The 27,293-nt window shown below is 36.2% G+C and overlaps 3 protein-coding genes across 4 annotated transcripts; 2 read left to right on the forward strand and 1 right to left on the reverse strand.

The window, feature by feature from the left end:
• The first annotated feature begins 638 nt into the window (after positions 1 to 638).
• Positions 639 to 9,105, forward strand: LOC131771401 (MAP kinase-interacting serine/threonine-protein kinase 1). Its single transcript, XM_059087185.2, has 18 exons — positions 639 to 700; positions 928 to 958; positions 1,591 to 1,634; positions 1,750 to 1,900; positions 2,255 to 2,338; positions 2,907 to 3,004; positions 3,422 to 3,501; positions 3,634 to 3,675; positions 3,882 to 3,913; positions 4,245 to 4,349; positions 4,479 to 4,534; positions 4,929 to 5,018; positions 5,176 to 5,279; positions 5,384 to 5,474; positions 6,011 to 6,061; positions 6,756 to 6,869; positions 7,162 to 7,202; positions 7,641 to 9,105. Exons 1-18 carry the CDS (start codon positions 653 to 655, stop codon positions 7,885 to 7,887), a joined length of 1,509 nt encoding a protein of 502 aa, XP_058943168.2. The 5' UTR covers positions 639 to 652; the 3' UTR covers positions 7,888 to 9,105.
• Positions 9,106 to 9,375: 270 nt separating this feature from the next.
• LOC131771400 (glutaryl-CoA dehydrogenase, mitochondrial-like) lies at positions 9,376 to 15,745 on the reverse strand. The gene is made up of 15 exons (XM_059087184.2): positions 15,574 to 15,745; positions 15,405 to 15,440; positions 14,782 to 14,916; positions 14,357 to 14,419; positions 14,189 to 14,249; positions 13,530 to 13,639; positions 13,154 to 13,283; positions 12,875 to 12,959; positions 12,659 to 12,790; positions 12,161 to 12,264; positions 11,863 to 11,932; positions 11,662 to 11,717; positions 11,040 to 11,128; positions 10,848 to 10,919; positions 9,376 to 10,086 (listed from the first exon to the last, which is right to left on the reverse strand). The coding sequence occupies exons 1-15, from the start codon at positions 15,665 to 15,667 to the stop codon at positions 10,016 to 10,018; spliced, it is 1,308 nt and encodes a 435-aa protein (XP_058943167.2). The 5' UTR covers positions 15,668 to 15,745; the 3' UTR covers positions 9,376 to 10,015.
• An 82-nt stretch (positions 15,746 to 15,827) lies between these two features.
• Positions 15,828 to 26,463, forward strand: LOC131771418 (calcium homeostasis endoplasmic reticulum protein-like). 2 transcript variants are annotated; one of them, XM_059087207.2, is made up of 17 exons: positions 15,828 to 16,097; positions 16,203 to 16,370; positions 16,959 to 17,125; positions 17,923 to 18,072; positions 18,720 to 18,796; positions 19,299 to 19,536; positions 20,097 to 20,262; positions 20,503 to 20,639; positions 21,405 to 21,634; positions 22,160 to 22,415; positions 22,761 to 22,894; positions 23,349 to 23,600; positions 24,116 to 24,247; positions 24,619 to 24,695; positions 24,903 to 24,994; positions 25,194 to 25,272; positions 25,876 to 26,463. In XM_059087207.2, the coding sequence occupies exons 1-17, from the start codon at positions 16,058 to 16,060 to the stop codon at positions 25,935 to 25,937; spliced, it is 2,457 nt and encodes an 818-aa protein (XP_058943190.1). In that variant the 5' UTR covers positions 15,828 to 16,057; the 3' UTR covers positions 25,938 to 26,463. The 2 variants fall into 2 exon arrangements, with proteins under 2 accessions (XP_058943190.1, XP_066015648.1); XM_066159551.1 differs by having other exon boundaries at positions 21,408 to 21,634.
• Positions 26,464 to 27,293: the final 830 nt, after the last annotated feature.

Raw genomic sequence — 27,293 nt, forward strand, 5'->3', positions numbered from 1 at the left:
CTAAGCCAGGTCTCCTGGTCAGAGAATACCAGTAACTGTGAAAATTCTATAAAAAAAAAAATGCAAAAAACTGCGCCTGTCCTACAGGCTATGGATATCTTTAAAGAAGTGAAGTTTCTGAAGAAACTGTGGTGCTGTGTTGAGGGGGAGGGGGGGGGGGGGAAAGATGGTTAGATAGCGTAAATTGACCACCGTAAAAATTTCCTAAGTTGACCTTTCAATGGTTATATGGATATCCTTAGTTGATTTTGATTTAAGCGGATGTGAAGCATTTCAGAGGGATTAGTTTGTTTTCTTTTTTAAGGTTATAATTCTGGACGGGAAACAAAATTATATTGGCCGCGTTAAATTCTTTCTAGGAAATAATTGTACTGAATTTTTTTACCTTTCATCAGTGAACCAGATTTTTAATTTTTTAGTGGTTGCTTTGTTACCGGACGCTCATATCTCTATGAATCTATAATTTCTATCATTTATAGAAGTTTAATAATCTAACGTTCGAACAATATAGTCGCAAAATATTTTGACAAGAATTAAAAGAAAACTTACCGACATCCGTCTCGGAATTACTCGGAAATTGAAAGTTGTCGTGATAGTTACGGACGTCTTCGGAGAAACGAGCGGCTACCTTGCCCGTTTAAAACTTCGCGGGATGATGGCGGATGTGGAGGAACTTATCGTTTTCAGCAAGAACTTCAGGGTTTGTTTTCATGGCTTAACATTACTTCTTGTTAACAGTTGTCGTTCAATCTCAATTCAAATGTATTTTAGTGAAGCTCGATTCATGGCTTTTAATTTGTTTATATTTCAACAAATGTAAAATTATTACCGGCCGATCCATTTTACAATAATTCAGCTGAAAATTTACTGCTTCGGTTTGCAATATGTACTTTCAATAATAGATTTCATCTTTTCTACATACTTCAGCTCGCAAACGAGGAGGAGAGCAAGAAAAAAGGTAAAGCAAGCCTTTTAAATAAAAAGAGAAGTTATTAGAAGTATAAAATTGGTTTAAAGTACAAGAAACATTATTTTGTTTATGTCAGTTTGTTTTGTTATTTTCTGCTTGGCAAGCACAAAATTGAAGTAAACCCACCAGTCGTAACGCACTTTTTTATCAGAACGATAACTATATCTTCCACTGTAACTAATCTAAAAAACATTGCGATAAATCGTCTTTTAATGAGGAAGTACTAAATTGAGATCTTAACATAGTCGAGTTGTTCTGGTGTAAAATAAATTTCATGTCAAAATATTAAATAGCTTTGGTCACACTTAATTTCCCGTGTTTGTCAGGGATTCAGGTATTGTAGGATTTAGGAGATATTTCCCTTAAGATTCTAGGTCTCTGAACAAGTATATCTTGTCCAAATTTCTTGCATTGTGTTTGAGTTCTGGATGAAGTAAACATTTTCAACTGACGCTTTCATACCTCTTTTACATTCCATTATTCTGTTTTGGAAATAAGTCTTAAAAGAGATGTTGGGACACATTTTTTGAAATACTTTATCATCATCATCATCATCATTATTATTATTATCATTATTTTTTATAATGTTAGTAAATGAGTTTTTCTTATTTTTCATTCAGAGAATACAGTGCAAGACTTGAGACTCTTTCATGACTCTTTGAATGTAAGTAATGTACTTCAGTTTTGACAAGTCTTACATATATCTCTAAGGAAATAAATTTGAGATCTTTCAAACAGTCACTATATGTCTGAGGAGTATCGTGTTGATTGTGTTACAGTTGCACATTCCCGCAATGAACAAGAAAGCAAGCAATTCTGAAAATTCCTTCCAAGCCAAGCCACAAACTGGAAAAACAGGAATTGAAGGTGACAATAATAAAAAGGAGCATCTTCTTGACCACAATGGAGACATTGAACCTCCTCAAGAAGGTAAGGTTGATCTTTATCTATAAGAAGCGAAACCTCTTGTCCAATAGGTGTTACAACAATTAATCTTATTCTTATTTCCTATCGTTAAAGATTATGATTTACAATGAGTTCAATTTGAAAGGATGTGAAAATGAAACTGGTTTTGAAAAATTTGAACCAAGAAAACATTTGAACCCTGAGACAGATACTTCTGAGAATTCAGTCTGCCTTCTTAACTATCTCTTTGCTTTCTTGTTTGAGCCAAGTGCTAATGGTAAATTATCATGACGATCAATTAACTAAAATGTTTGTATAATAATTATAATATAAAAAATTGTTTTTATTAGTCCTTTTCCTAATTTTTCTATTCATCAGATATTTTTCAGCCTCAAGCTCAAGTAAAGAAAAAAAAACGGAAAAAGAAAAGAGCAAGCGACAGTGTCTGTGAAAGTTTTTATGGTAAGAATTTAATTAATTAGAAAAAAAGAAAAAGAATGTGTTTTTATTTGATGTTAATGATATCACTCTCAGTAAATTTTTGTGTTTGAGAGGAAGACACATTGACTGCATGATTTCATGTTAGACTTAGGGTGGAAAGATCTAGGCTCCAGACCAAGCCAGATTATGGTGTCCTATTCTTGGCTAAGACACCTTACTCCCATAGCAGCTCTCTCCAACCAGGAGTATAAATGGGAACCAGAAAACAGATAAGACCAATGAAATACAGGGGTGGTAACTGTTATTAACTAGCATCCCATTCAGGGAGAGAGGCCATACTGATAAGAAATTCTTATTAAACATCAAGGTTAACCCTTTGCACCCTAATATCAGTGTGCATATTCTCCATACTGTTCTTAGCAGTGGACTGGCATTCTGTCGTGGGTGGAGAAGACAGAGTACTATTTGCTTCATGATACAAAAACTGGGATGAGCTCCAGAACGAGTCCTCTGACTCATAAGCTAACTTTAAGTACTAGGTTTTGTTTGTTAGTAATCACTATACATGTTTATTGTCTTACTTTCCTAGATGTATACAAGGTACTGGATGACGTATTAGGTCAAGGTGCCCATACAACAGTGAAGAGTTGTGTTAAGCTTGCTACAAATCAGGAATATGCTGTCAAGGTTAGGAGATTACCTTAAAGATAAAGATATGAAAACAAATCTCCCTTGACTATGACAATGTAAATATTTTGATTTCTTGTCCTGTGGTGTTGGCTATCAATATCCCTTAATCCTTTAACTCCCAAGAGTGACCAAACCAAAATTTCTCCGTACAGTATTGACACAATATCAAGCAGAAAAGTGATGAGAATAAAGAAAAATATCAATTTGGTGATAAATAGTTGATCTAACAGCAGATTATCAGAACTAACATTATAAGAATTGTATGGCAGATAGTAAAGAGAATTACTCATGAGATCTTGGGAGTATTCGCCTCAATACCGGCCAGATCATTTGGTAAAGAATATTTTAGGGATAATTCAAGTGCTGGGATGCTAGATTTTTAAAGGATTCTTTTTTTTAATTGTATATCATCAGATTATTGAGAAGTCTCCAAAAGTTGACAGAAAGCGTGTGCTTAATGAGATAGAGTTGCTCTACCGGTGCCGTGGACAAAAGTAAATAATAAATTATAACTTAACTTTTTGTTTTCTCCCCAATATTCTTGCTGTAGTCTATAATAATTGACAAGCATCTCTTGTAATATTCTTATTTTCCAGGAATATGAAATGTCTTTTTTTGTTTTGCAGGAATATAATAGACTGCATTGAATATTTTGAAGACAGTCACAAGTAAGTATTGTGCCAAAAGAGACAACAAATTTGCAAACTGAATTACTCAATGATTTTTGGTATCACAATAATTATTACCCTCATGAATCATAGTTTTTGTAAGAAATAGTATTGCAGAGGTTTACTGATTATTTAAAAATTGCTAAATAATCCTTCTGTATGCAATAGAGTTTGCTTTACTGAGATTTTTTATTTTATCTCATCAGGTATTATTTGGTATTTGAAAAGATGAGAGGAGGTAATGACAACTTTAAAACCATCCACTACCAAATCAACCACTCATTAGTCCAATAAATAGTTATTAAACTTTAACTCCCAGAAATAATAAAAATGTAATTTCTCCCCAGAATATCCATGGATACATTAAAAACAGCAAACAGATAATGAGAATACTAAAACTAATCAGATAAAGGTTATTTTGATCTAATACCAAATTCTCATCATTAAGCAGTTAGGGAGGATAATTAGCAATCAGATCATGGGAGTTAAAGGTTTGTTACATTATGATTTTATTTTTCAAAGAAATTGTATTTTATGCCTATACTTATGCTGTTGGCAATCATGCATAGGACCACTTCTGAAACATATTGAAAAGAAGAAAGCTTTTACTGAGAAAGAGGCCAGCCTTGTTGTAAAAGACATTGCATCAGCCTTGGATTTTCTTCATCAAAAAGGTACATTCTGTTATTTATGGTTATCATCTTTTAAATTTTTTTGCTTGACCATTACTGCAAAAAATATATCTTCCTAGCAAAGTTTGACCCTTTTCATGTTTATTCCATTTTAAAAATTCATTTTTCCAGGCATAGCTCATCGAGATTTGAAGCCTGAAAATATACTGTGTGCTTATGAAAATCAGGTATATAATGGAATTAATTTGTTATCATTCTATGAAATTTCACCTTTGCATGACTTGCTAAAAAGCAGAACAATCTGAGTAGTCTTACACTTGGCAACCTAAATTGCCACAATGCAAACCTGCTGCATAATGTAGCTATGTTCTTCCCAGATGCTTTATTACCAACTTCAATGATATAAAAAAATAACCTCTCATCACAATTTTATGCATTATTTGCAAGTCAATGATGAAACCAAACAAATGTATCATTTAAAGGGATTTATCCTCACCAGCTGATAAAATGCACAATTCTCCAAACTGATTTAGAAGGATATGTATAATAAATGGAGGGAGGAATTGTTGCTTTGATTTTAGGGGTGAGAGTTAACCCCTGACTTTATTACTTTTGCTGTAGATAAACCCTGTCAAGATTTGTGATTTTGACCTGGCAAGTGGACTTGATGGACTCAGTGTCCCGGTGACAACACCAGAACTTCAGACACCAGTAAATATCAGTTCATTATGTAAACAATAGCCTCTATTTGTCTAATTTTTACTAAGCTCATGTCAAAAACACAACTCCTATTTTCCTGCAATGGGATTGAACAAAGTATTATTGAATTTTAGATCAGTTCCTGACACTATAATGTTCTTTTTCTTAGGTTGGCTCAGCTGAATATATGGCACCTGAAGTGGTGGATGCCTTCAAAACTCATGCTACAACATATGACAAAAGATGTGATTTGTGGAGCCTTGGAGTAATTCTGTATGCAAACTATTTCTTATCCTATTTCCACCCATGTTAAGTTCCTCTTGTATCCTGAGTCCTATTTTTCAATGATCAAGGTAAATGTTTTATTTTTTATGCAGTTATATTATGTTGTCGGGGCACCCACCCTTTTATGGCAAATGTGGTACAGACTGTGGATGGGAGAAAGGTGAAAACTGCAAATCGTGTCAGGTTAGCATTTCACATGCATTAAAGTGACTTTTCAAGAGAGAAATTCCCATGTTTTCTCTGCTTTAGAACTTTTTTACACCCTAGGCACTTTGCGAGGCAGTGAGAGCATAATTAAGAGATTGTACTGTTGCTATAATGGTTATTGTAAACTAGTGGGGAAAAATATGAATTTTCTTGCAACCATTTCCAAGGAAATAGACAAAAGTGTGGTAGCTTCAACCATGAAAGAATCAGCTTTTAATCTGTTGACTTCCAAGATCTGATTGTAAATTCTTCCTTCTAGTTGTTACACATTTTCCTGTAATTAGTTGATATGAGAATTTGGTATCAGATCAAGATGATAACTTCCATCTGATAGGTTTTAGTATTCTAAGTACCTGTTTGCTAGATGAGGTATGCATATTATAAGAGGAAATTATATGTTCATTGTTTCTGGAAGTTAAAGGGTTATGAATAATGAACCATTTGTAGGAGTAGCACTTAATAATAACACATGGGTATAATCATTTACAAGTAGTATTTTCATATTGAATCAGGAAATGCTTATGAAGAGGATACAGGAAGGAGAGTATGACTTTCCATCCAAGGTAAGACAACAGAACAAGTTTGAGGAGAAAATACAGAGTTAAAAATTGTTTATCAAGTGCAAGTTTGGTATCAGACTGTTGTGTTGGTTTTTTAGTGAATTCCTTCCCACCTTCTCTGTGAGACTGACACTTAAATTTGATTTATAAAGTGGCTAAGTTGGCCCTCACACTCTTGTAAGTGATCATTGAACAACTTCTCCTTAAAATATTTGTTCATCATTCAGTATAAAGAGGATGAGAATTGAAAGAATAATGAGGTCAAGGATATTTGATTAATCTCACACCAAATTCTCTAAACTAACATGTAACCTGGAAGCATGATGATTTATTTTAATTAGTACTTTAATTTTGGCAATAAATGGGTCAATTTTCTCAAACTTTAAGAACAGTTGAATAAAAAAGCAGTTTGTTTCTCACAGTGATACTCTTTTACTTTAATTTTTAAAAAACTTCTGTTGTTTCTTGGAGAGTTTATGTAGGGGAAACCAAAGGAAAAATTATTTTATTAGTCTTTTAGACTTCTTTTGAGTAATTCTTCCCCGAAATGCACAGTTCAATGTTATTTATGAAAAAACTCTAAGATTAAAAATGATAGAAAAGTCTCTCATAAATTTACATTGAATGCATTGCAAGTCAAACAATATAATGAAGATAGAGTAGTAAGCTGAAAGTCATTTTCCACTTTCTGTTCAAGGAATGGCAGTGCATTTCATTAGAAGCCAAAGATCTCATCTCCCACCTGCTAGTGCGGGATGCAACAAAGAGATATACAACTGACATGATACTTGAACATACCTGGATTGAAGAGGTGTGTGTATGTGTGCATTTTTTGCTCCGTGCATTTTAGGTTATTTTGTCACTAATGTCAGTTTGTGTTAACCCTCTCATCTCTCCTTACAATATCACCCCTGAATCAAACATTAAGTTCACAAGAATTATAAAGGAAATGATCACCAACTAGATAAGCTCTTGACTATTCAAAAAATTATCTTTGCCAGCACCTTAAGAAATGCTTGGAGAACAGTATGAAGATTATGCATTCTGATGTTAAGGTGTAAAAGGCTAACTGTGTTTCTTATTTTCTTTTTTTTTTTTTACAGGCAAGCAACACCCCATTACCAACCCCTACCCTGTTGACAAGGTAAGTTGGAGAAGGTTGAGAAGCCTTTACATAAACCTTTAAAATTGTGGTGACGTGTTAGCAGACCATTTGGTATTAACATGACCTTTCCCTTTACCAAAATACTCCACTCTGAGGGAGAGTGAATACTAAATCATACCAAGAAAAACAATATTTAAAAAGATTGAGCACTTATGTTTGATTTTCCAATCATATTAAGTTCAGCATTAACCTTAAAATAAAAGAAGAACACATCTGTGCATATAATGCTTGTACAATACAATACTCCACCAATGATTTGGAAGAGTGTGTCACCCATTCCTATGGTGGTTCATATCTCTGAACAGCAACTTTCAAGAAAACATACAGGAAGTTTGTTTTTGTAAACTACAGAATAGCTGGTTTTGATGGTTTCTTTAATTTTTAAGAGGTAACTTATTTTTTTGTTTTTCTTTTCAGGAATATGAACACCCTCAGTCTACAGGAATTTGCAGCTGAAGCAGTAGCCATGAACAGAATATTTTCTGAGGCATCAGCCATTGATGAGCCTGATGCTCACTATGATGAGTTCCAAAACAACATAAAACCAAGACTATTTGGACTTTCACCCCCTTCCAACTCTGTTTTGGCCAGGCGACGAGCTGCCTCATCAAAATCACATTTACAGAATCCAGTCAACAGAGATGTTGAAAAAAGTGGACTATAGTAGATATATAAGACCCTGTTCTTTGCAAAGTTATCCCTAAGAAATTCTGTGGCATTCTTCATTCTTTGTAAAATACGTAGACAAACTGGAACCCAAAAACATTTCAAGTGGTTAATGTTGAAGAAGATTAATAGAGACTGCAAATGACACTCTTGAAAAAATTTACCAGAGGCAAGGTTTTTCAACTAAGACATTGAGGTACAAGTCTGGTATTATCTTTCTTGTTAAATCCATTTGTGGATGTAAGTTTTTGCATAATGTTTATTAATTTTAATCCTTAAACATCCTCATTTCTTATTTTTTAGTTTTTCTCCTACTGGGGTGTTGTTTCTTATCACTAGACTAAAATATTATAACTTCCCTCTTGTAAAGGTTATCTTGTAAGTGACAAACATACAACTCAACCAAAATATCACAATGCAGCTCCTTCATCTTTGTCACTCTGCTAAGTGCAGATGGTCAGTTGTAAGCAGTGTAAATATATTTTGTAAAATTGTCACTCCCACACTTCCTATGTCAAAGAAACTTTGCTTGCCCCTCCCCCCTCCCCCCTCCCCCTCCACAATGAATAAAATTTAGCAAGCTAACATCCAAGCCCAGAGGGGAGCAAGCAAAATCTGTTTAGGGATGTTGGGGAGTACAATTATAGACTATCCAGGTGGGTAGGTACAATTTCATTCATTACTTGTCTACCAAGGTTGATGATGCCACATCAAGTTACCATTCAAGTGGCTGTCATCCAAATGCAAACACTTAGCCCTTTGACTCCCTTGAGTGACCAAGACAGAACTTCTCCTTACAATATCAATATTGTCAGGAGCAGAAAAGTGACGAGAATTGAGAAAAATGTTGATTAGAGGATGATTAGCTGATCCAATACAAAATTCTTCCAACTCACATCATAAGAATTGTTTGGCAGACAATAAGGAGAATTACCAATGAGATCTTGAGGGAAAGGGTTAAATGTTACATCCTATTGCAATTAAAATTTCATCGAGTTTCGCTGTTAGTTCACATTAATTTTCCTGTTATTGGTGTACATTTTGGCAATGGACTGTACATGTTCTGGCATTTATATTTTGTTTCTTCTTTTACCATTTGTACAATATTTTTTGATAGAAATATTCAGGCAAATTTTTATATTGCAGTATTTTACTTGTGTCACATTTTGAGAAGATTTACCTGTTGTCGAAAATAAAGAAATAAATATGACAAGAAAACCAACTTTTAATTTGCACATATTGTGTATTTGTGATTAAACTTGACATTTCCAAGTTCTTAAAACCTAGGGTGGGGTGGACCTCTTCCTGTTTTTTTTTTTGGTTGTTGTTGTTGTTGGGATAGGGTGGCTTTACACAGGCTAATTGTACTAAGATCTCACTTGGTATTGGACTCAGAACTGGATGAAAATAACCAAAATATGTAAAAGGCATTTATCAGAAAGATGTGGTTTTTGAGAGACAATTTGTCAGCTAAAAAAATATAAACTCAGAGTACAGGTATTTATTTCCACACCATACAGAACACTGGAGTACAAGTTTATACTGTACCGCATACACATTAACATTTCTTTCTCGTTTCTCTTAATAAAACAAATAATATTTCAAAAATTTAAGATGAACTCTCAAACAAATTTGTGCTCCTTGTCTATGACCAAAGCAAGATGATCTTCTGAATAAAATGTACAACTAAGAAATTTTACAAATGAGAAGAATAAGTTGGTGTAGAATTGAATATACATTTTCCTTACATCATTTTAAAAATTAAGATAGGCCCTTCTTCACCCCTGTTTTCTTTTCACATTCTCAAAAGTTAACTTTAGTACTGTAAAAAGAGATAACAATATCACAATTAGGCATGTGTCGGTTATTATTAATCTGCATGAAAATTTACCAAGAGATACATGTCAGTGATCTATTTGTCTGAGTTGTAAATTTTTCATGTGGTCTGAACACTTACAAACCTTGGTATTTCATCCATATAATTATATTAAATTAGTAGTACCTAGAACTAAAGGTTAGCATTTTTGCTTGAGATGATAATTTAATGTATAGATTTATTGACGAGTGTGGATGTTGTGCTTTCCCATTTCTTTTTCTATGAAACATATTCATCACCATTAATGTATTCATCGGCCAGTGAAAGCCTGAAGTCCTGTGATTGCTCTTCCAAGAATCAGTGCATGTATGTCATGAGTTCCTGCACACAAAAATATAAAAACTTGGTAAAGCAGTCAGAAAATGAAACTTCACACCAGGAAATGCTGGTATCTTTAAAAGGTAAGAAAAGAAGATAGAGGAGGGGGAGGGGGAGGGGGAAGGGGGGGGAAAGAGAGGGGAGAAGGGTGCCCAAATTGTCCCAGACCATGTGAAAATGCAGTGGACAAAACATCAGTCATTCTTATGAGAAAGACATCATCTCACTTTCCCTTTTGTCAATTAATGTACTTGCAGTGCAAGCATTTAGAAGGAGCAAATTACAATCATAAGCTCACAAAGGTTTATCCAAACAACTATGTTTGATTTGAAGTCAGAGTAGGCAGTTGGGGTAAGGGGTGGGGAAGGGCAAGAATATTAATTTCCCCACCCCTCTCCTTATTTTTGACTGTCAGTCACCCCCTTGGTACAAAATTATTTCTCTACCCAGCCTTACCCTGCCATAACTTCAAAGATGGGGGCGATAATTTTCTCTACAAAAACACTGAGCAATCGCTTGCCAAAATGACCCCTGCTTTTCAGGCTACCATTTACTCATAACAAACAAGTGTATTCTAAGTCTGACTATATACTCACTTCCTAGCAAAAGTTCCCCTCAATGTAAAAAAAGGAAGGAAGATCCTATCATATCTTTTGAATGCCAGTAAAAGCATTTTTCCTCATCATGGAAAATGGGTATGCATTGGTACACAGTTCATACAGGCCTCTTACTCGCTTTTGTAAATCAATGATAGTCAGTTTTACCTTCATATGTATTGACAGCTTCCAAATTCATCACATGACGGATGACATGATACTCATCTGAAATTCCATTTCCTGTGTGTTTTGGAAAAGACACCAAAAGTTTATGCAAAAGTTCCATAGAGTAAGTTCACATTTCCTCACCTAATACCCTAAGCCCTCCACTCTAGAAAAATGGTAGATAGAGTAACTTACCTCCAAGCATGTCTCTGGACATCCGTGCAATGTCTAATGCTTTTCCACATGAGTTCCGTTTGATCATAGATATCATTTCTGGGCAGTATCTATTTAGGGTTAAAAAAAAAAATCAGTCAGATAATTAATGTTCCTTAAAAATTTGAGATTAATCTGTGGTAAAAAAATATAACATATGCTGAGGAAAAATTATGACCTTATTCCTATACCAGTGATCCTACTGTAATTACACCAATGTTCGTGTCAGCTGATTACAACTGATGAACATTCTTTTGAAGGCTCCTGAACTTGCCATTAAATTTGATATGAACAACCAGGGCTGGGTTGTTCAAAGCTGGGTTTAGATAACCCAGGGTTAATGTGAAATCGGATTTCAGCTCTGGAAGCTTTAAAGGAAAATTCAGTAGAATTCTTTTTGTCAACAATTTGATGATTAGATGCTCCATATAGAGTAGAGGAAAATGATCCTAAAAAGGCTATCGAACAAAGAAGTATAGAAATCCAGATTAAAATTTAACCCTGGGATAGCGCTAATCGGCTTTCGAAAAACTGGGCCCAGGTGATATACAAAAATTAACTTAAAGGTAATGAGAAATCTCTTCATATGTTTGTTTCTACTTACTGTCCCTCATCTTTGAGCCGTCCCACTTGCAGACAGCTTTGAAGCCCAATGGCAATCTGTATAAAGAAATAAAAAAAGAAAGAAAAATTAATTTTACTGGAGAGGGGTTAAGCAGAATTTGACAACTTTATTCTTCAATTACATACTAACTGAGTCATTAAATTTCTAAAAAAGCTCTACTCTTGATGGCAGAGAACTAACCTCAGTTGCCATATCAGCCATTTTCTTCTGCATAAGTTGATTTGCAGCCAGCGGTCTTTTAAACTGGATCCTACAAATAAGATTACATGGTTCATTTTTTTACTTAAAGTTTCAAATGTCACAAATTTAACCTCATCCTTACCCCTTAAAAAATTTGCTGCATGAGTACAAATGTTGAACAACAAAATATACAACTTTATTGGAAAGTCAAATCAAATCAGGTAAATACAACAAAATGTACAAAGAACCCTTGGCCAAACCCCACTCAGGCAATAAGAGTTTCTAAGTATTTCCCCACCTGTCCAATGTGTATTGCCTTGCCGTGGCAAGACAAAATTCTGCAGCACCAAGAGCTCCCCATGCAATGCCATAACGAGCATTGTTCAGACAACCAAAGGGTCCCTGATAATAAAGAGAAAAAAAGATTGATATCAAACGAAAAAAAAGATCTAACTTAAATTCCTTCAGTTCTCTGATATTGTTTGTTTCCTCTTACATTAGTATTGCTCTGTTTTGCTACTTATTGCTTAGGAATGTGAATTGTTTGTTAGAAGATTTATTACTCTGTACTTTAAGCCTTAGCACCCAAGCATCAGGATGTATATTCTCCATACTGTTCTCTACAAATTTCCTTAGGTGGTGATCATTTCCTTTATTCTTGTGACCTGTTATCTGTGATTCATGGGTGATATTGTAAGGAGAAATTAAATGCTAGTCACTCTTAGGCATAAAACAGTTCATGTACTTTATTTAGTCATCATCATCATTATCATCAAAACACTTCTGTCAATAATACCTCCAGTCCATCAACATTTGGTAGAAGATTTTCCTCTGGAACCTCAACATCCTCCATGACAATCTGGCCTGTTACAGAAGCCCTCAGAGAAAATTTACCTTCAATTCTAGGGGCTGATAGTCCCTTCATTCCCTGCAAAGACAAGACAAAAAAAAGAACTCTTTGTAATTTCATATTCAGATGCTCTTTACATTTATGAAATCTTTGTGACCAAACCTTTTCTAAGATAAAGCCTCTGATTCTCTTGTCTTCACAGTTTGCCCACACAACGAACACATCAGCTATTGGTGAATTAGTAATCCTAAACAAAGGAAATAATATTAAAAAGGTTTTGAGCAAGACCTTAGTGTCCCTATGCCACAGTTTGAACAACACAGATTTTACAGTCATACTCTAGAATATTAATCAATTTATTTATTAATTTATTAATTTATTTTTATTTACAGTATATAGAAATATTTAGAATATTTATTTCATAAACAACACCCATCTCACCAGCTTTTGCTTCCATTAAGAATATAACTGTTGCCAGCCGAATTATACTTGGCTCTTGTTTCCATTCCACCTGGGTCACTACCATGGTTAGGTTCAGTTAAACCAAAACAGCCAATCAGCTTGCCTTGTGCTTGATAAGAAAACAGAAATACCTTTCATTTTAGAAGCCCTGTTGAAGTCCTCCCTAATTGAGCCACCATATTTAACAATCAGTCCACCATCTTCAATAAGATGCATGCTCTGCCCTGACTCCTAAAGCCATGCCAGCCCCACGTAATGTGCTAATTGAATCCCCATATTACTAGTTCCTATTTGTTAAATGATCCACCATTAACATTATTTACAAAGCAGACACATATGATGTAATGCTCCTTACCAAGCTGTGGAAGGTATTTCTGCCTCTGTTCCTCAGTTCCATAAGCATTTATTGGGTGCATCACGAGAGAGGACTGGACACTCATGGCTGACCGATAGCTACTGTCCACCCTATCAACAGGATACAAAATGTTATACTTTTAGAATCTACAAAAATTTCTGTCATTGCAATAGTCATTGATAAAATATGATTTCAAACATCTGGTTGTATTCACTGTGGTGAAGAGGATGCCTTGTACACATATTTCTATGTAAACTTGAGAGTGTGAAAATTTATCCCTTTGACCTTTTCATTCCCAAGATCTAATTAGTAATTCTCCTAACTATCTGCCATACAATTCTTATGATGCTAGTTCAGAGAATTTGGTATTGGATCAACTATCCCATGGTTGACATTCTTCTCTATTCTCATCACCTACCTGCTTGATATTGTATTAATATTGTAAGGAGAAATTCTGTCTTGGTCACTTGTGGGAGTGAAAGGGTTAACACAACACAGATACACAGTAAAATCCACTATTCTCCCACATTTAAGCAAAGATCAAGGTGAAAATGATCACAAGCCACTAGTATACTAAAGAGCTGTATCAAAATTATAAATCACATTTCACTCAAAAAGCTTGGAAATTCCTTAGTGAAAACAAGTGCAATTACTCTAACCTTTCAACCTCTCTTGCAATAAGTCCATACGCTACAGAAGAGACACCAGCACATCCATAACCTAGAATTGAAAGATTTTAAAAGAAAGCCAAATTTGAAAACATACAGTGTACAGTGGGTGAAAAAGTACATTTTATTGTAGTCGAAGAACCCAGAATATCTGCTAACCTTTAATTGTGCAACCAAGAACTCCAAGGGATCCCATTTCTGTCATAATATCTTTATCAAAGACTACAAAGGCAATATAGCAAAGATTCAGTATGAGTACATGATAAATCTACATTATGTTATTTAAAAGACAAGTGTCCAAATGGAAAGAAAAGTGCCCAGTATCTTGTTTACAGCTCAAGGCTGAAGGCCAAGGGCAGTACTCTAGACCAAGGGTACAGTTTTTCCTCAAACAGAATGACATAGAATAGAAAATAACTTTTTTTTTCAGCAAGTTTGTTTCTGCTGAAAATTCAAGGTTGTGATCCTTATTTTAAAAAGCTGGACCACTACAAGTATGCAATTAGCCAATCAGATTCTGGTCAACTGTATGCTCTAACCTGATACAATTCTTAAATTATATGATAAATATTTAATATGTTAACCTTCATGTCTGTTTGCCATCAAAATCCTAGACATAAGCTTTTCCTGGCAGTAATCTCTAAACTGATCCCTAACCATTATCTCTTCTTCAGTCAAACAGCTTTCCAGACTCAAAGGATCTTGCCAGTTGAATCTCACTAAACAAAACACAATATAAGGAAAGATGACACTCAACACTGAAAAGGAAAACTATTCACTGTTATTACCACAGCTAGAATTGTTGCTTTACAAAAACAAAAGTTCTTGTCTGTTAGTAAGAAGATTGCATGTAAAAAGTGGTAAATGAATATCCTAAGTAACATAATATTTACTTTCGGTCAACTGTGATTTCTCCTTTAAGATAACTCTTTGACTCCCAAGACCAAACTGTTAAACATGTAGCTGTTACACGTTTCGTTGTAAATAAGTTAACAAATCAAGACAACTTCTACTTGATAAGTTTGAGTATTCTCATTACCTGTTTGCTGAATAATGTATGGATATGATAGGGAGAAGTTACGTGTTAGTCAAAACTGGGAGTTAAAGGTTAACCTTTTGGGTATAGCACCCCCATACACACCCCCAAATAATATTTGCCCCCAGTTCTCTCCGCGTTAACGTTACGTTCTTGTCACACATTACTTACCAAAGTTATCTTTTTTCTCCTTGGTTGTTTCTTCAGCTATTAACATAAAAATTAAGGAGACAAAACCGGAAAATGCTTTCTATTTCAGTATCATTTTGACAAACAGAACAAGATAGAAATCTTGCATAACACATGACTACATCATAACAGTATTCATAAAAAAGGATACCAATCGCGGCGGTTTTCGTGCTTTGAGTACGAAACAAAAGAAGGGCATTATTTGACGGTGATACCATGCGTCTTAAAACACGATGAAGAGCCATTTCTGACCAATTTTGGCGAGATAGTAGCCACACAAACAAGGTTTTCCTATCCGAAACAAACTTTTCACTGCTTGAAAAATGTACGCATGCGTTTTAAAAGGCTCTCTTCCAGGGTCCAACGTGTGACGATAAGTATGGTCGGGAACACCTGGGGAGAGAATATTATGGCGGCTTGCACGAGTTGTCAGAGTTGAGGATTTAGTGCAAATTAAGTGAGGAAAATGGAATCGTAAACTTTTTCCTTGAGTATGTGTTTGTTACATGTACAAAGGGGAATTCCACGAGAATTTTTTTCATAAAAATTATTGTAAGGTTTTCATCTCTGACGCTTCTTCTGGAATCGTTTTGACACATTTCGCTGTAGCACGGTGAAGAGGATTAGATATCCAGATGGCTGTGTCTCAAACACCTCCGTTTCCACCCCCAGAAGGTACAGTTGCTGTATAAATTTTGTTTTCTTATCTTACTGTCGATATTTGATGTCTGTAGAAGATGCAAAACGTAAAATCTCACCTGATTCTGTGTTAATTTAAAGATCAAGATCAGAAGAACATTATCGACAAACTTGCAAACTTTGTTGCCCGAAATGGCAGCAAGTTTGAAGATATGACCAAGGAAAAACAGAAAGGAAACCCAAAGTTTGCATTTTTGTTCAGTGGAGAGCACTACAATTACTACAGATGGAAGGTTTCGTTTGAAATTGGTAAGAAATCTGTAGTGGAGTTAAACTGAATAGCAGACAGTTAGCTAGGTAACCCAAGTACAAAAGGTTTGTAGTAGTGTGCAAGAATAAGAAAGCCACACTCATTTGCCCCTGATGTTCACCTTATCAGGTTATCTGATTGATTGCCATGCAGCCTACTACTTTTTAGATGTTTTCATAAAATAATAGACACTAGGTAACACTTTCACTCCCATACCAGATCTCATTAGTAGTTCTCCTAAATGTTTGCCATAAAATTCTCATGATGTCACTTTGGAGAATTTGGTATTGGATCAGCTAATAATCCCCTAATTGATTTTTTTTCCTTATTCTCATCACTTGTATGCTTAATATTGTATTGATATTGTTAGAAGAAATTGAAATTTTTCTTGGTCACTCAAGTGAGTTAAAAGGTTATGTTTGTTTTTATTGAGCTCAGTGTTATTCTTTTTCATTTTCATATCTGAACTTGAATAGAAACAGCAAAAGAGTTTGAACCAAACAAAGATGTAATTGATTTTGACTATAACTTTCTTTATTTGATACAATAAATTAACTTTTTTTCATTTTTATTTTTCCTACTGTTAGCTCAACAGCAAACCCAACAACATTTACAAAACCAGCAACAACTTGCACAGCAAGCAGCAACACAGCTTACTACAAATCCGCAAGCTCATTTGGTGCAACAAGCTATTGTTCAACAGTCAATAAATACAGCTCCATGGCAACAGGCACAACAGCAGGCTCAACAACAGGTAACAAAAATGAACATTTAAAATGATTTTTAATAGTGCATGACTTAGTTATCAAAGAACAAAATCTAAGTGTTCCCAAGGAAAACTTACCTTATAAGTTGCTGCTTACTACAACATAAATATGTCATGCTAGGAGATTAAAGAGTATTTTTTTAAGATCTACTTTTAGGTCTTGTAGTAAATTACAATATTTGAACTCGGATCTTTAGTATTCTTTATATTTATTCTCCTGAACAGTACAGAAGAATTGTGACAAAAAGGTAGCTTTTTCCAATCACTAAAACCTTCACTGCTAAATCCACTGCTTAGTGGGCTAACTATCAAGTTTCAGTCCCAAAATCGATGTAAACTGCTTGATCAGTAAAACCATGCACGAAGTCACCCCATTAGTTTGACAATGTTGTCATTTCAAACACTTAAAATGCTTACTGCTGAAAGTTCCTTTTTTCTCTTCATTATGACCAAATCTTGAAGAACCCCCTGATTGATATTCCCCATACTCTTTGTTCTACATTTACTCTGGTACTGACAAGGGGATTTCATTAAAAAATCAAAGCTTCTTAGATTGGTGATCATTTTCATTATTCTCATGATTGGAACAAATTATTCAGCACTATTACTGTAAGGAGAATTTAGGTGCTGGTTGCCATTAGGTTTAAAGGGTGAACTTATTGATTTGTCAGAGGTCACTTGTATCTGTCTTGTAGATCTCCCCATAATTTATTATCGTCCCTAAAAAGGATTCAGATGCCTTGAGATTCAGAAATATTTGTTTATTAAATTTGATTTATTACCAGATGCAAGCCCTTCAACAGCAGGTCCAAGCCACTACAGCCATATATCAGCCTCCTGTTCCTGTTCATCAACAACCCAGTGAAGTTGATGTGACAGAACTAGAAAACCTGTTGCATAAGATTATGGAGTCATGCACAAAAGATTCTATATCTGTAAGCAGTTAGGTCTTTTTTCACCTACTTCTTGGAGATGTGATGATTTTTTTGAGTTGGAGTTTGTAATAATTGGAGATGAAATGAAATCAGATTTTTCTGAGTTATGAGAACATTGTTTGATAATAATTTCTTACTAATGGAAGGTAGGGGTCATACTGGGGATTGTTGGCCTGAGGTTGTACCAGTAAAGATTAAGTGCCAATATTCTCCAGTATGGCTCAAGCAATCAAGGTTAGTGAGTAGTTTATTATATGGTACTCAGACCAAACTTGTCTATTTTTAATTTTGGCTTCTGCAAACTAAGATACAGGGCTCATGACCATTTCCCTGGAAACAGTCCACTTGGCCAAGTGTGGACCGAGTAAAAAACCAATTAGATCACTTGGATTTACCATAGGACTGTCTTGCCTCACAATAATATGGGATATTCATTTTTTATTGATGGGACAATTTTCACCCATTATTCTGATGGTATGAGCTATTTTTTTATTCAGACATGGAGAAAATTCCCTTGTTATTTAACACTAATCTTTCTTTGGAATGAAAACACTAAAGTTTTCATTTTCAACAAGAAATATACAGATTCCCTTGACCACAAAACACAGATTGACATCTAACACTTTGTAATATGTATTATCTTTTAGAGTGGAAAGAACTTTATTTTCAACAATTCCAAGACAAAGACAAGTTGCTTTCAGATTTCCCAGTATCTGCTAAAGAGGTAGGCACCTATAAACTGCTATAATATTTAGTTAGAGAATTTATCTTTTATTTGTCACTAGTCAGTGTTGTCTACACCACAGATATTAGAATAAAACTACATTATCTCTTCTTTTCACCCACTCTCCTTGACTGCTCACCCACCCCTCCCTATCCCTCTATTTATTTATAAGGGGAGGTTACCCTGAATGATATTTATTTTCCATTCTCTACCACACACAAAAGGATAAGGTTGCACTTTTGAATTAAAAGTGTAATGAAGAATTGTCTGTTTTAATGTTCACCTCAAGATTGTTTTGCAGTCCTCCTATGCTGCTGCATCACTTTTCCTATCAAACTGGTTGCAAGAATTTGTGTTAAATAACACCCTTCACCAATAATGTTGTCTATTCTCGTTACCTGTTTGCTTGAAAATATATTGATGTTGTAGGGAGAAGTAACATTTTAATCACTTTCATCTTATCATGCTCTTGACTCCTCTTCTTTTGTCTAATATCTTATAGAGCCCTTGGCCCTGGAATGCAGTTTCAACACAAACTTCACATTGTTTACCTTGTGAATGATATTCTGCACCACTGTCAAAGGAAAGGAGCTCAGGACCTTCAGAAGAGTCTTGAGGATATTGTAGTACCTTTGTTTTTTTGTACACAGATAGGGGAATCAGCAGAAAATCTGCAGAAAATAACAAAAGTCTTAGGAATTTGGGAAAGTCATAATCTTTTTGACCCATCTCTCCTACAGGCAAGTTTCAGAATTTTGGTTAAATTTTTTTTGTGAAAATGAAAATTGACAGTAGTACATTTTTAATGTGTCCTTTTAGCCCTTTGACCCTCAAGATCTCTTAAGTAATTCTCCTTACTGTCTGCCATATAATTCTTATGATTTTACTTTGGAGAATTTGGTATCAAATCAACTAATAAACCCCTAATTGATATTTTTCCCTTTATTCTAATCACTTGTTTGCTTTATGTTTTATTGATATTGTAAGGTTAATTCTGTTTTGGACACTCATGGTAGTTAAAGGGTTGAGTCTCATTCTGAAGCAACATTCAAAGAATTTCACATCGTAATGATTAGTTGGAAAATCACATTTAAGCTTTGTAAGCAAAAATACTGATACCACTTTTTAATATTTATTGTTTATTGCCTTTGTACAGTAAATTGTTTCTAAAAAGTATCTCATTTGTTTACTTTTGAACACAGTTTAGTTACTCTTTATTGTTACTTAAAGTTATCAATTGCAAATGAGCAGAAATTGAAATCATAATTTTCCTGATATAAATGTTTGACATTACCTTTAGGAACTGAAAAACACTGAAGCAGGCCAGAGTAAAGTTGACGCAGCTCGTGAGCAGATGTTTAGTCAAGGTTTTTATGCTGCACCTGAACGCCATCAGCCACATTATCAGCAGCCACAAGATAGCCAACAGAATCCACAATCAGACCAGCAAGCTCCTGGAAGAGAAGGTACTTCAACCTGTGTTCACCGCTAGAGAGTTCCTCAGTCTTTCATGAGTTCAGTATTGGAGAATTGTTCTGATACATGAATTTAGTTTGGGCATGTCTGGTCATGATTTACAACAAGATGGCCTTTGTTTGCTAAATCTTCATGTAATGAAGTAGCCAGTTCAAACTAGATTTCATTTAACCTTTATTACAAACAACCCAGGGAAAGTTCCTAAAAGTTTGCCAAATGTATTTCTTCAGATAATTTGAAGCAGCCAACAGTAGAGGGAGGCTCCCAAGGAACAGGGGATGAGGCAAAACAACAAGTCATTGAAAAAGGAAAAGAAGAAAATGCAGAGCAAATACCATCAGAAGATGCTGAGACAAGAGTGCAAAATGTAAAGGTTTTGAACTTCTGGTTGTGTGATAAATGCTTTTCTTTAATTGTAATCTGGGTTTTGGCCCAGAAATAAGAGGAAATCAACCATATACGTTTAAAGTCAAATAGGCTGTGAGAGGCCTGGGTTTGAACCCTGCCTGGGTCATTGTGTTGTGTTCTTTGGCAAAACACTTGACTCTTAGTGCCTCTCTCCACCCAGGAGTATAACATTGTGCTTAGCAAACTGTTTGGGGAAACCTAATGAAATGCTGATGGGTAACACTAGAATGATCCTGCATTCCATACAATGAGGTTGCTAGTGAGCTCCAAAAGTTTGGGCTCAAAAGTAGACTTAATGTACCTTTCTTGTACAGTGAAAGCCTTTTAAGAACAGCTTGTTAACAGCAGACTAAGCTTAAAAGAATTATTATCCTGTTCCTCACCAAAGAAATTTGAAATTTTTCTCTACTGAGGGTTTATCAAACTAAAAGGAAAAGTCCCTGATTAGTGAAGTGATTGGCTCTTGATAATACTCTGAATTCAACATTTTGTCTATTTGTGCTTAGTAAACAGTATGGAAAAGTAGAGTAATAGTATCCTTTTCAAAGCAAGAAGAAAAAAAAACAACTGTGATTTATCTAGATTCTGCTACAAGCGACCTTAGTTTTAACTCTGAAGTAGCTTAAAAAGCACTTTCATAAGGCCTTGGTGTGCATCACATTCACAACAGTTTAAGCTACAACCTCACTCTGTTCCCTCACTGATAACCTATCTATTGTGTCAGCAGAAGGAGGCAACCATGCAGCAACCATACCAACCACCACCTTATCAGCAACATCCTCCACCCTTCCCTCCCCCATTTGGCGATCAGAGACCCCAGTTCTATGGGCGTGGCCCACCACCATTTCCTCCTCATTTTCCTCCTCCACCCTACGTACCAGATTTCAGACACCCCCCACCCATGTTTGGTGGGCCCCGACCCCCTAACTTCCACGATGAAGGATACCATGTGAGGTGGGTTGACACTGAAAATTAGATACAATAGCAGTGCTCCATTATACACCATAAAAGAGGAATTAGCATGCAGCAGTTAAACAGATAGTTGTATTTTATCATTCAACTTAATGGCTGGTCAAAGAGTAGCATCATGACAGTTAAAATGTCACAGTCAACATTATTGGTGATAATGCTTTGTTACAAATTGACCTCAAATTTATATTGACTGTAGCCTTATTTATCATAGAAATGATCAATACATACTTTTGCAATCTCACTTTATCCCATCATGTATATTGAACTTAAGCTCTAAATGAAGGGCCATCAATGCCAAATTTGATTGCTAGTGTTTTCCCTTATTTTAAGTCTAACAGGTAAACAAGTTTTCAAACTGATAGGGCAATGTCTTTACTCACTGAATGTTCAAAAATTGCAAGTGATTTTAGGCAGTTACAAGAGGTACTTCAGATAGTAAATTGTGTGATCCTCATTTCTTACTAAATAATATTTGTTAACTTTACTTTCCCTGTGGCTTTAACACAGGCCACCACCACCGCAATTCCGTGGTCCACCACAACAGTTTGACTATCAACACCAGATGCCAGAGTTTGAGCAGTACGAGGGTAGAGGGCCTCCTCCACCCATGGTGAATGACTACAATCATGGCAGAATGCAAGAGGAGGAGGGGTACGGCATGGAGGAGTATGAGATGCCACCTGAACCTCCCATACCTGAGCCTATTATACCAACTGCAATGTACTATGATCTTCCTGCTGGTCTCATGGCTCCGTTAGTAGGGGTAAGATTCCTATCTGTGATAATTCTCCTGGAGGGTGGGGATAGAGAAGGGGTAGTTAGATGGCTCTGGGCGGCCTGTGAGACCCCTCCCCTCTTTTTAATCAACAACATTCAAATCTTCTAAGAGACCAGTCATTATTTATCATCTTTTTTTGGGGAGGAGTGAAGGATTTTAAGGGAGGAGATCACATGGAATTCAGGGGGGACATGGGGGGGGGGGGTCAGTTGTTGCCAACAGAGTACAAAGTAGGAACTATGGAAAATTGACTGCCAATTAACTGCCAATGAGGGGATGGTAAAATTGATAGTGTTATAAACGCAGATTTCGTTTTCTTTCCTGGTAAAGCTGCCAGACGTTGACTACAAGCCAATAGATCCAGCTTCTCTTCGTCTTCCTGCACCACAGCCGCCAAGTGAAAGACTTCTTGCTGCAGTAGAAGCGTTTTACAGTCCACCTAGTCACGAGAGGCCTAGGAACAGGTTAGTCAGTCTGACTGATATCTTACATCTCCTTACTCTACTAGTATAGATTATGAGTACGTAAATGAGGAGAGAGTAGGAGAGAATATTTTAAAAAATTTTGAATTGAATTCTTCTTTTGATATTTGAGCCCTTGGATTTTACGGTTGATATTTAGAACTCTTTGATGTTCCATACTAGATACATGAGGCAGTGGTTACCGATAATTTTAATCTTTTTTTGTTTGATACTCGATGTTTTAAAATCTGTATTCGGATATTCTTCGGAAATCGCCAAAAGAGCACGAAGGCCATCCGAAGTCGTTCGAAATCTGAGATCGTTCGGGTAAAGTTCGGAAATCTGAGATTGTTATTGCTTCTGCATGGTTTTTTGCTAACTGGAGTGATCAAAATAACGCTTTCTGAGAAAATTATTAGCAGTTGGACTAATGGTGTCTGAAACATGTTTCCTACAGTGAAGGGTGGGAGCAAAGTGGTTTGTTTGAGTTTTACAAAGCAAAGCTGAAGTACATAAAAGATCGAGAGGAAGCCGAGAAACTCAAAGTGCAAGAAATTCCTCCAAGCAGATCAAGGTCCCATTCCAGATCTCCCCGGCCACGCTCTCGTTCTCGCTCCCAATCCCCTCGTCAGCGGCGGTCTCGTTCTCGCTCTAGATCCCCTAGAAGACGGCATTCACGGAGCCGGTCCAACTCTCCAAGACGAAGAAGGTAAAGTCATGTCAAAAGGCCATCAGCAGGGGTGCATGCAAACGGTGTGACCTTTTGTACATAGTAACTTAGAGGAAATGTATGGCAATGTTGTAAAGGTTCGCATCACGGTACCTATTTGAGACGAATAATCTCACGGCATTTAACATAAAATAAACGCGCCTTTGTGGTCAGATAAGGATTTTTCGCCTAACCCTTGATGTTAAATGAGAATATTCATCACAAGTTAGTATGTGATAGTGTAGTCTGATCGTCCGGATGAGTGCAGTCCTGAGAGGGACTGTTGTCGGTAGTGGCGACTAACGTTTCGACAACCTGAGCGGAAGTCATCACTGATGGTGACTACTAGATCAAGTATACTAGATGAAGTTTTTGGACATTCCCATAAAGTCCATTTGAATTAAAATAAACGAAAAGTCACACCGTTTGTGTGGGTGCCCAGTAATCGTTTCACAACATTTCAGTTATCCTTGGCCCACCCTTTGTGTAAATTGCATTTGACTTTCTTGTTACAGGTCACGCTCAAAATCTCGATCACGTTCAAGATCACGCTCACGTTCACGCTCCAGGTCACGATCACGTTCAATCTCACCAATGTTCAAGTCCAACAGAAGTCCTGGTAGAAGTCCAACGCCTCCAAGTTTTCAGTAAGTATTCTAAAAAGGTTCTCTCATTTTTGTTTTTTTTTCGAAGATTCCAGAGGAACCTAAGTTTGAAGGGCCCCTTTTGGACCTGAAAAGATGGGGTCCCTTCAATGAAGGAAATAAATACTGATGGACCTCCATTTATGGGACACCTTCGGAAATATAAAGTGTCCCTTGAATGGAGCTCACAGAAACGAAAGTTATTAAAGAATTTTTTTTAAAATTCGGAAACAAAGTTTATATTCCCTGAGAGGAGGTCATCCCTGAGTAGAAGTTTCCTAAAGAATACGCCCCTTTTGATTTCGCTCGAATGTGAAATATTAGCGAAGAATGCTAGGTGTCTCAATTGACTTGGTTGTGTTTTTTCTTTCCAGTCCGTCGTACACATCAAAGGTCCCTGAACAAAGACTGGATGAAAGCAACGTCGGACATCAGATGCTCAAGAAAATGGGTGGGTTGGACCGTGACTTTGAACAACACCTAGACTAAAGATTGCGTGACTCGTGACGTTTTCCTCGTGTAACACTCAATATGCAAACTAAAAATATTTATAACTTTTAACACACAACCACCAGCCAATGGTAATTCGCGTCAACGTATCATCTGAGATTATTGAAACGAACTTTTCGTGACAGAATGTGATATTTTTTATTGTTAGGTTGGGAAGGAGCTGGACTGGGTAGAAGTATGCAAGGGATACAGGATCCAATATCAGGGGGGGAGATTCGGGATAAGTTTGACAAGTTCAAGGTGAGGAACGAGTCATTGCCGTTGTACTTTCTCTGTTAAGAGTCTACTGATTATCAAACTTGTAATTAAAGGGCAGAAAATTCACCTCAACTATGAAGATACCTTGAGATAATATAAAACTTTTAGAACTAATGATAGAATACCTCCTTAGAAATAAGTTGAATTGAAAATAATGACCGTGTTTTTGTCTTTATCTCAGGGGGTTGGTGCAGACATGAAGGACCCGTTCGAAGCATATCGGAAGAGTAAAAGTTATTCTTTTTTGGGTTCACGTATCGGTATGTTTAAATGTTACCATTATCATTGTTATTAACATTATCGTTATCAGTATCATTGTCGCCGTCTGATCGTGTAGTCTGATCGTCTGGGTAAGAGTAGTCCTGAGAAGGACTTTTGTGGAAAGAAGTCACTGACGTTTCGACAAGCTAAGCGGAAGTCATCATCGGGGTCAAGTGAAGAGTTGTTGTCAGTCGAGTGTTCTAAGTCTGGTTCGTGTAAACTGGTTGGTCAGTTTAGCCTTGATTTATTGGTCATTTACCATTATTACTATTATTATTGTTGTTGTTGTTGTTGTTTTTACAATCCGCTTATAATTGTTTAATTGTTGTCTTTCAAGAGGGCTTCGATCTGACTTAGATGCTTTAGAATTCTTTAATGACTAAAAGATCTGTAAAAATAAACGTCCTGCACGTGAACTCAAACACTTTAACTCCTAACTCTCAATTTCAAAGTATTATCCAGAGAACAGGTTTGTCAACTCAAGGGTGTTATCTCGATAAAACTCCAAATTATTTCACATATTTTACAGGGAAATGTGTAGCGGCAGAAAGGAGAATTGCTGATCAGATCGTTCTAAGACCATTTTCTATTTTAATCCACAGCTAAATCAGAAGCCAAAGCAGCTGCAAAGGCAGCAGCGAGAGCAGAGAGAAAGAAAGATTGAAACTGTGAACAGAAGAGGAAGTGTATTTAAGACAAGAGGCACGAAAATCGCTAGGGAAGTTATCCTCGTGGTGCGTTGAAAAGGGACTCGAATTGAGCCATGGTTTTGTCAAAGACCTCGAGTAGCTGCTTCACATAAGTTGGCATGACAACGACCAACGCGTGTTGGGGTTTCGTAATAACTCCCCGGATGCATTCATCGAAGATTCGTGAACTTCCCAAACCCCCCCCCCCCCTCCGCTCCCCTTCATGACATCTATAGATTCAGCTAGGCTTCGTGCTGTTCTCTAGCTTACATTCATAGGGAGCCCGTAATCTTTTGACTTTTACAGCGTGTTTATATTAATAACTATTGCACTGTACACTGCTTGCTCAGTTTAATTACTTGTGTATCCATACTAATTATTAAAGAGCTTTACACTTCATGAATAGCTTTAACTACGCAAAAATTAAACAAAGCTTAAAATTTGAAAACTAACTGAGATAAAAGAGACAAAAATTAATTAAAATTCTTTTAAACTCGGTCGTATGAGTTGTAACTAGTGATTATCTGTGGTGTTACTACTGTACCTTTTACAGTAAATGGTTTGAACCTGGGGGTAACATGTAATAGTGTAATTTGATCGTCCGGGGGAGTGTAGTCCTGAGAAGGACTGTTGTCGGTAGTGGTGACTGACGTTTCGACAACCTGAGCGGAAGTCATCTTCAGAGTCAAGTGATTAGTTGTTGTCAGTCGAATGTTCTTAGTCCTTGTTAAAAAATCGCTAGGGAGAAAACGCGAGTCACAAGTCTAGCTTGCTATAAGCTATTCTCTTCCAGAAAAGGCAGTTCTACATGTGTAAAAAAGGCCTTCAAGGTCGTTGCAGTTGAGGTTGCTGGGCGCGCTCGCATCTGTCGTCTAAGTTAATTACACTTTTAGTGTTAACGAAACTTAGACGGGGCTACTGTCCTTTTGAAAATGAGAACATTTTACATCACTTACAAAAAACTGCTCATAAGCGCAGCCTCCTTTACCTTCTATGTTCCATCACTTAAATAAAAACAGAAGTAAGAAAAGAATGGCTAGTGTGCTTGGTATCTATACCACCGTGCAGATGATTAAGACAAATTGAATTCTTGTCACTGGTCTCTCGTAGTTCACTGGCAAGGGATCGTGTTTTAAAAACGAACCCCACACTTTCCAACCTTCAATACTTACCTCAACATTTATTAAAAAATAATTCTGTACGGATGGGGAGACTCGGCAAAATTGAGCCTTAATGTTTCACAAAAGCTTGGTTTGAACGGAATCTTAAGACTGAAACATTCTACATTTCCATGTTACGTACAATTGGACTACTGTGTGATTATTTTCCAA

Source organism: Pocillopora verrucosa, chromosome 12, assembly GCF_036669915.1.
Source record: "Pocillopora verrucosa isolate sample1 chromosome 12, ASM3666991v2, whole genome shotgun sequence".
NCBI lineage: Eukaryota > Metazoa > Cnidaria > Anthozoa > Scleractinia > Pocilloporidae > Pocillopora > Pocillopora verrucosa.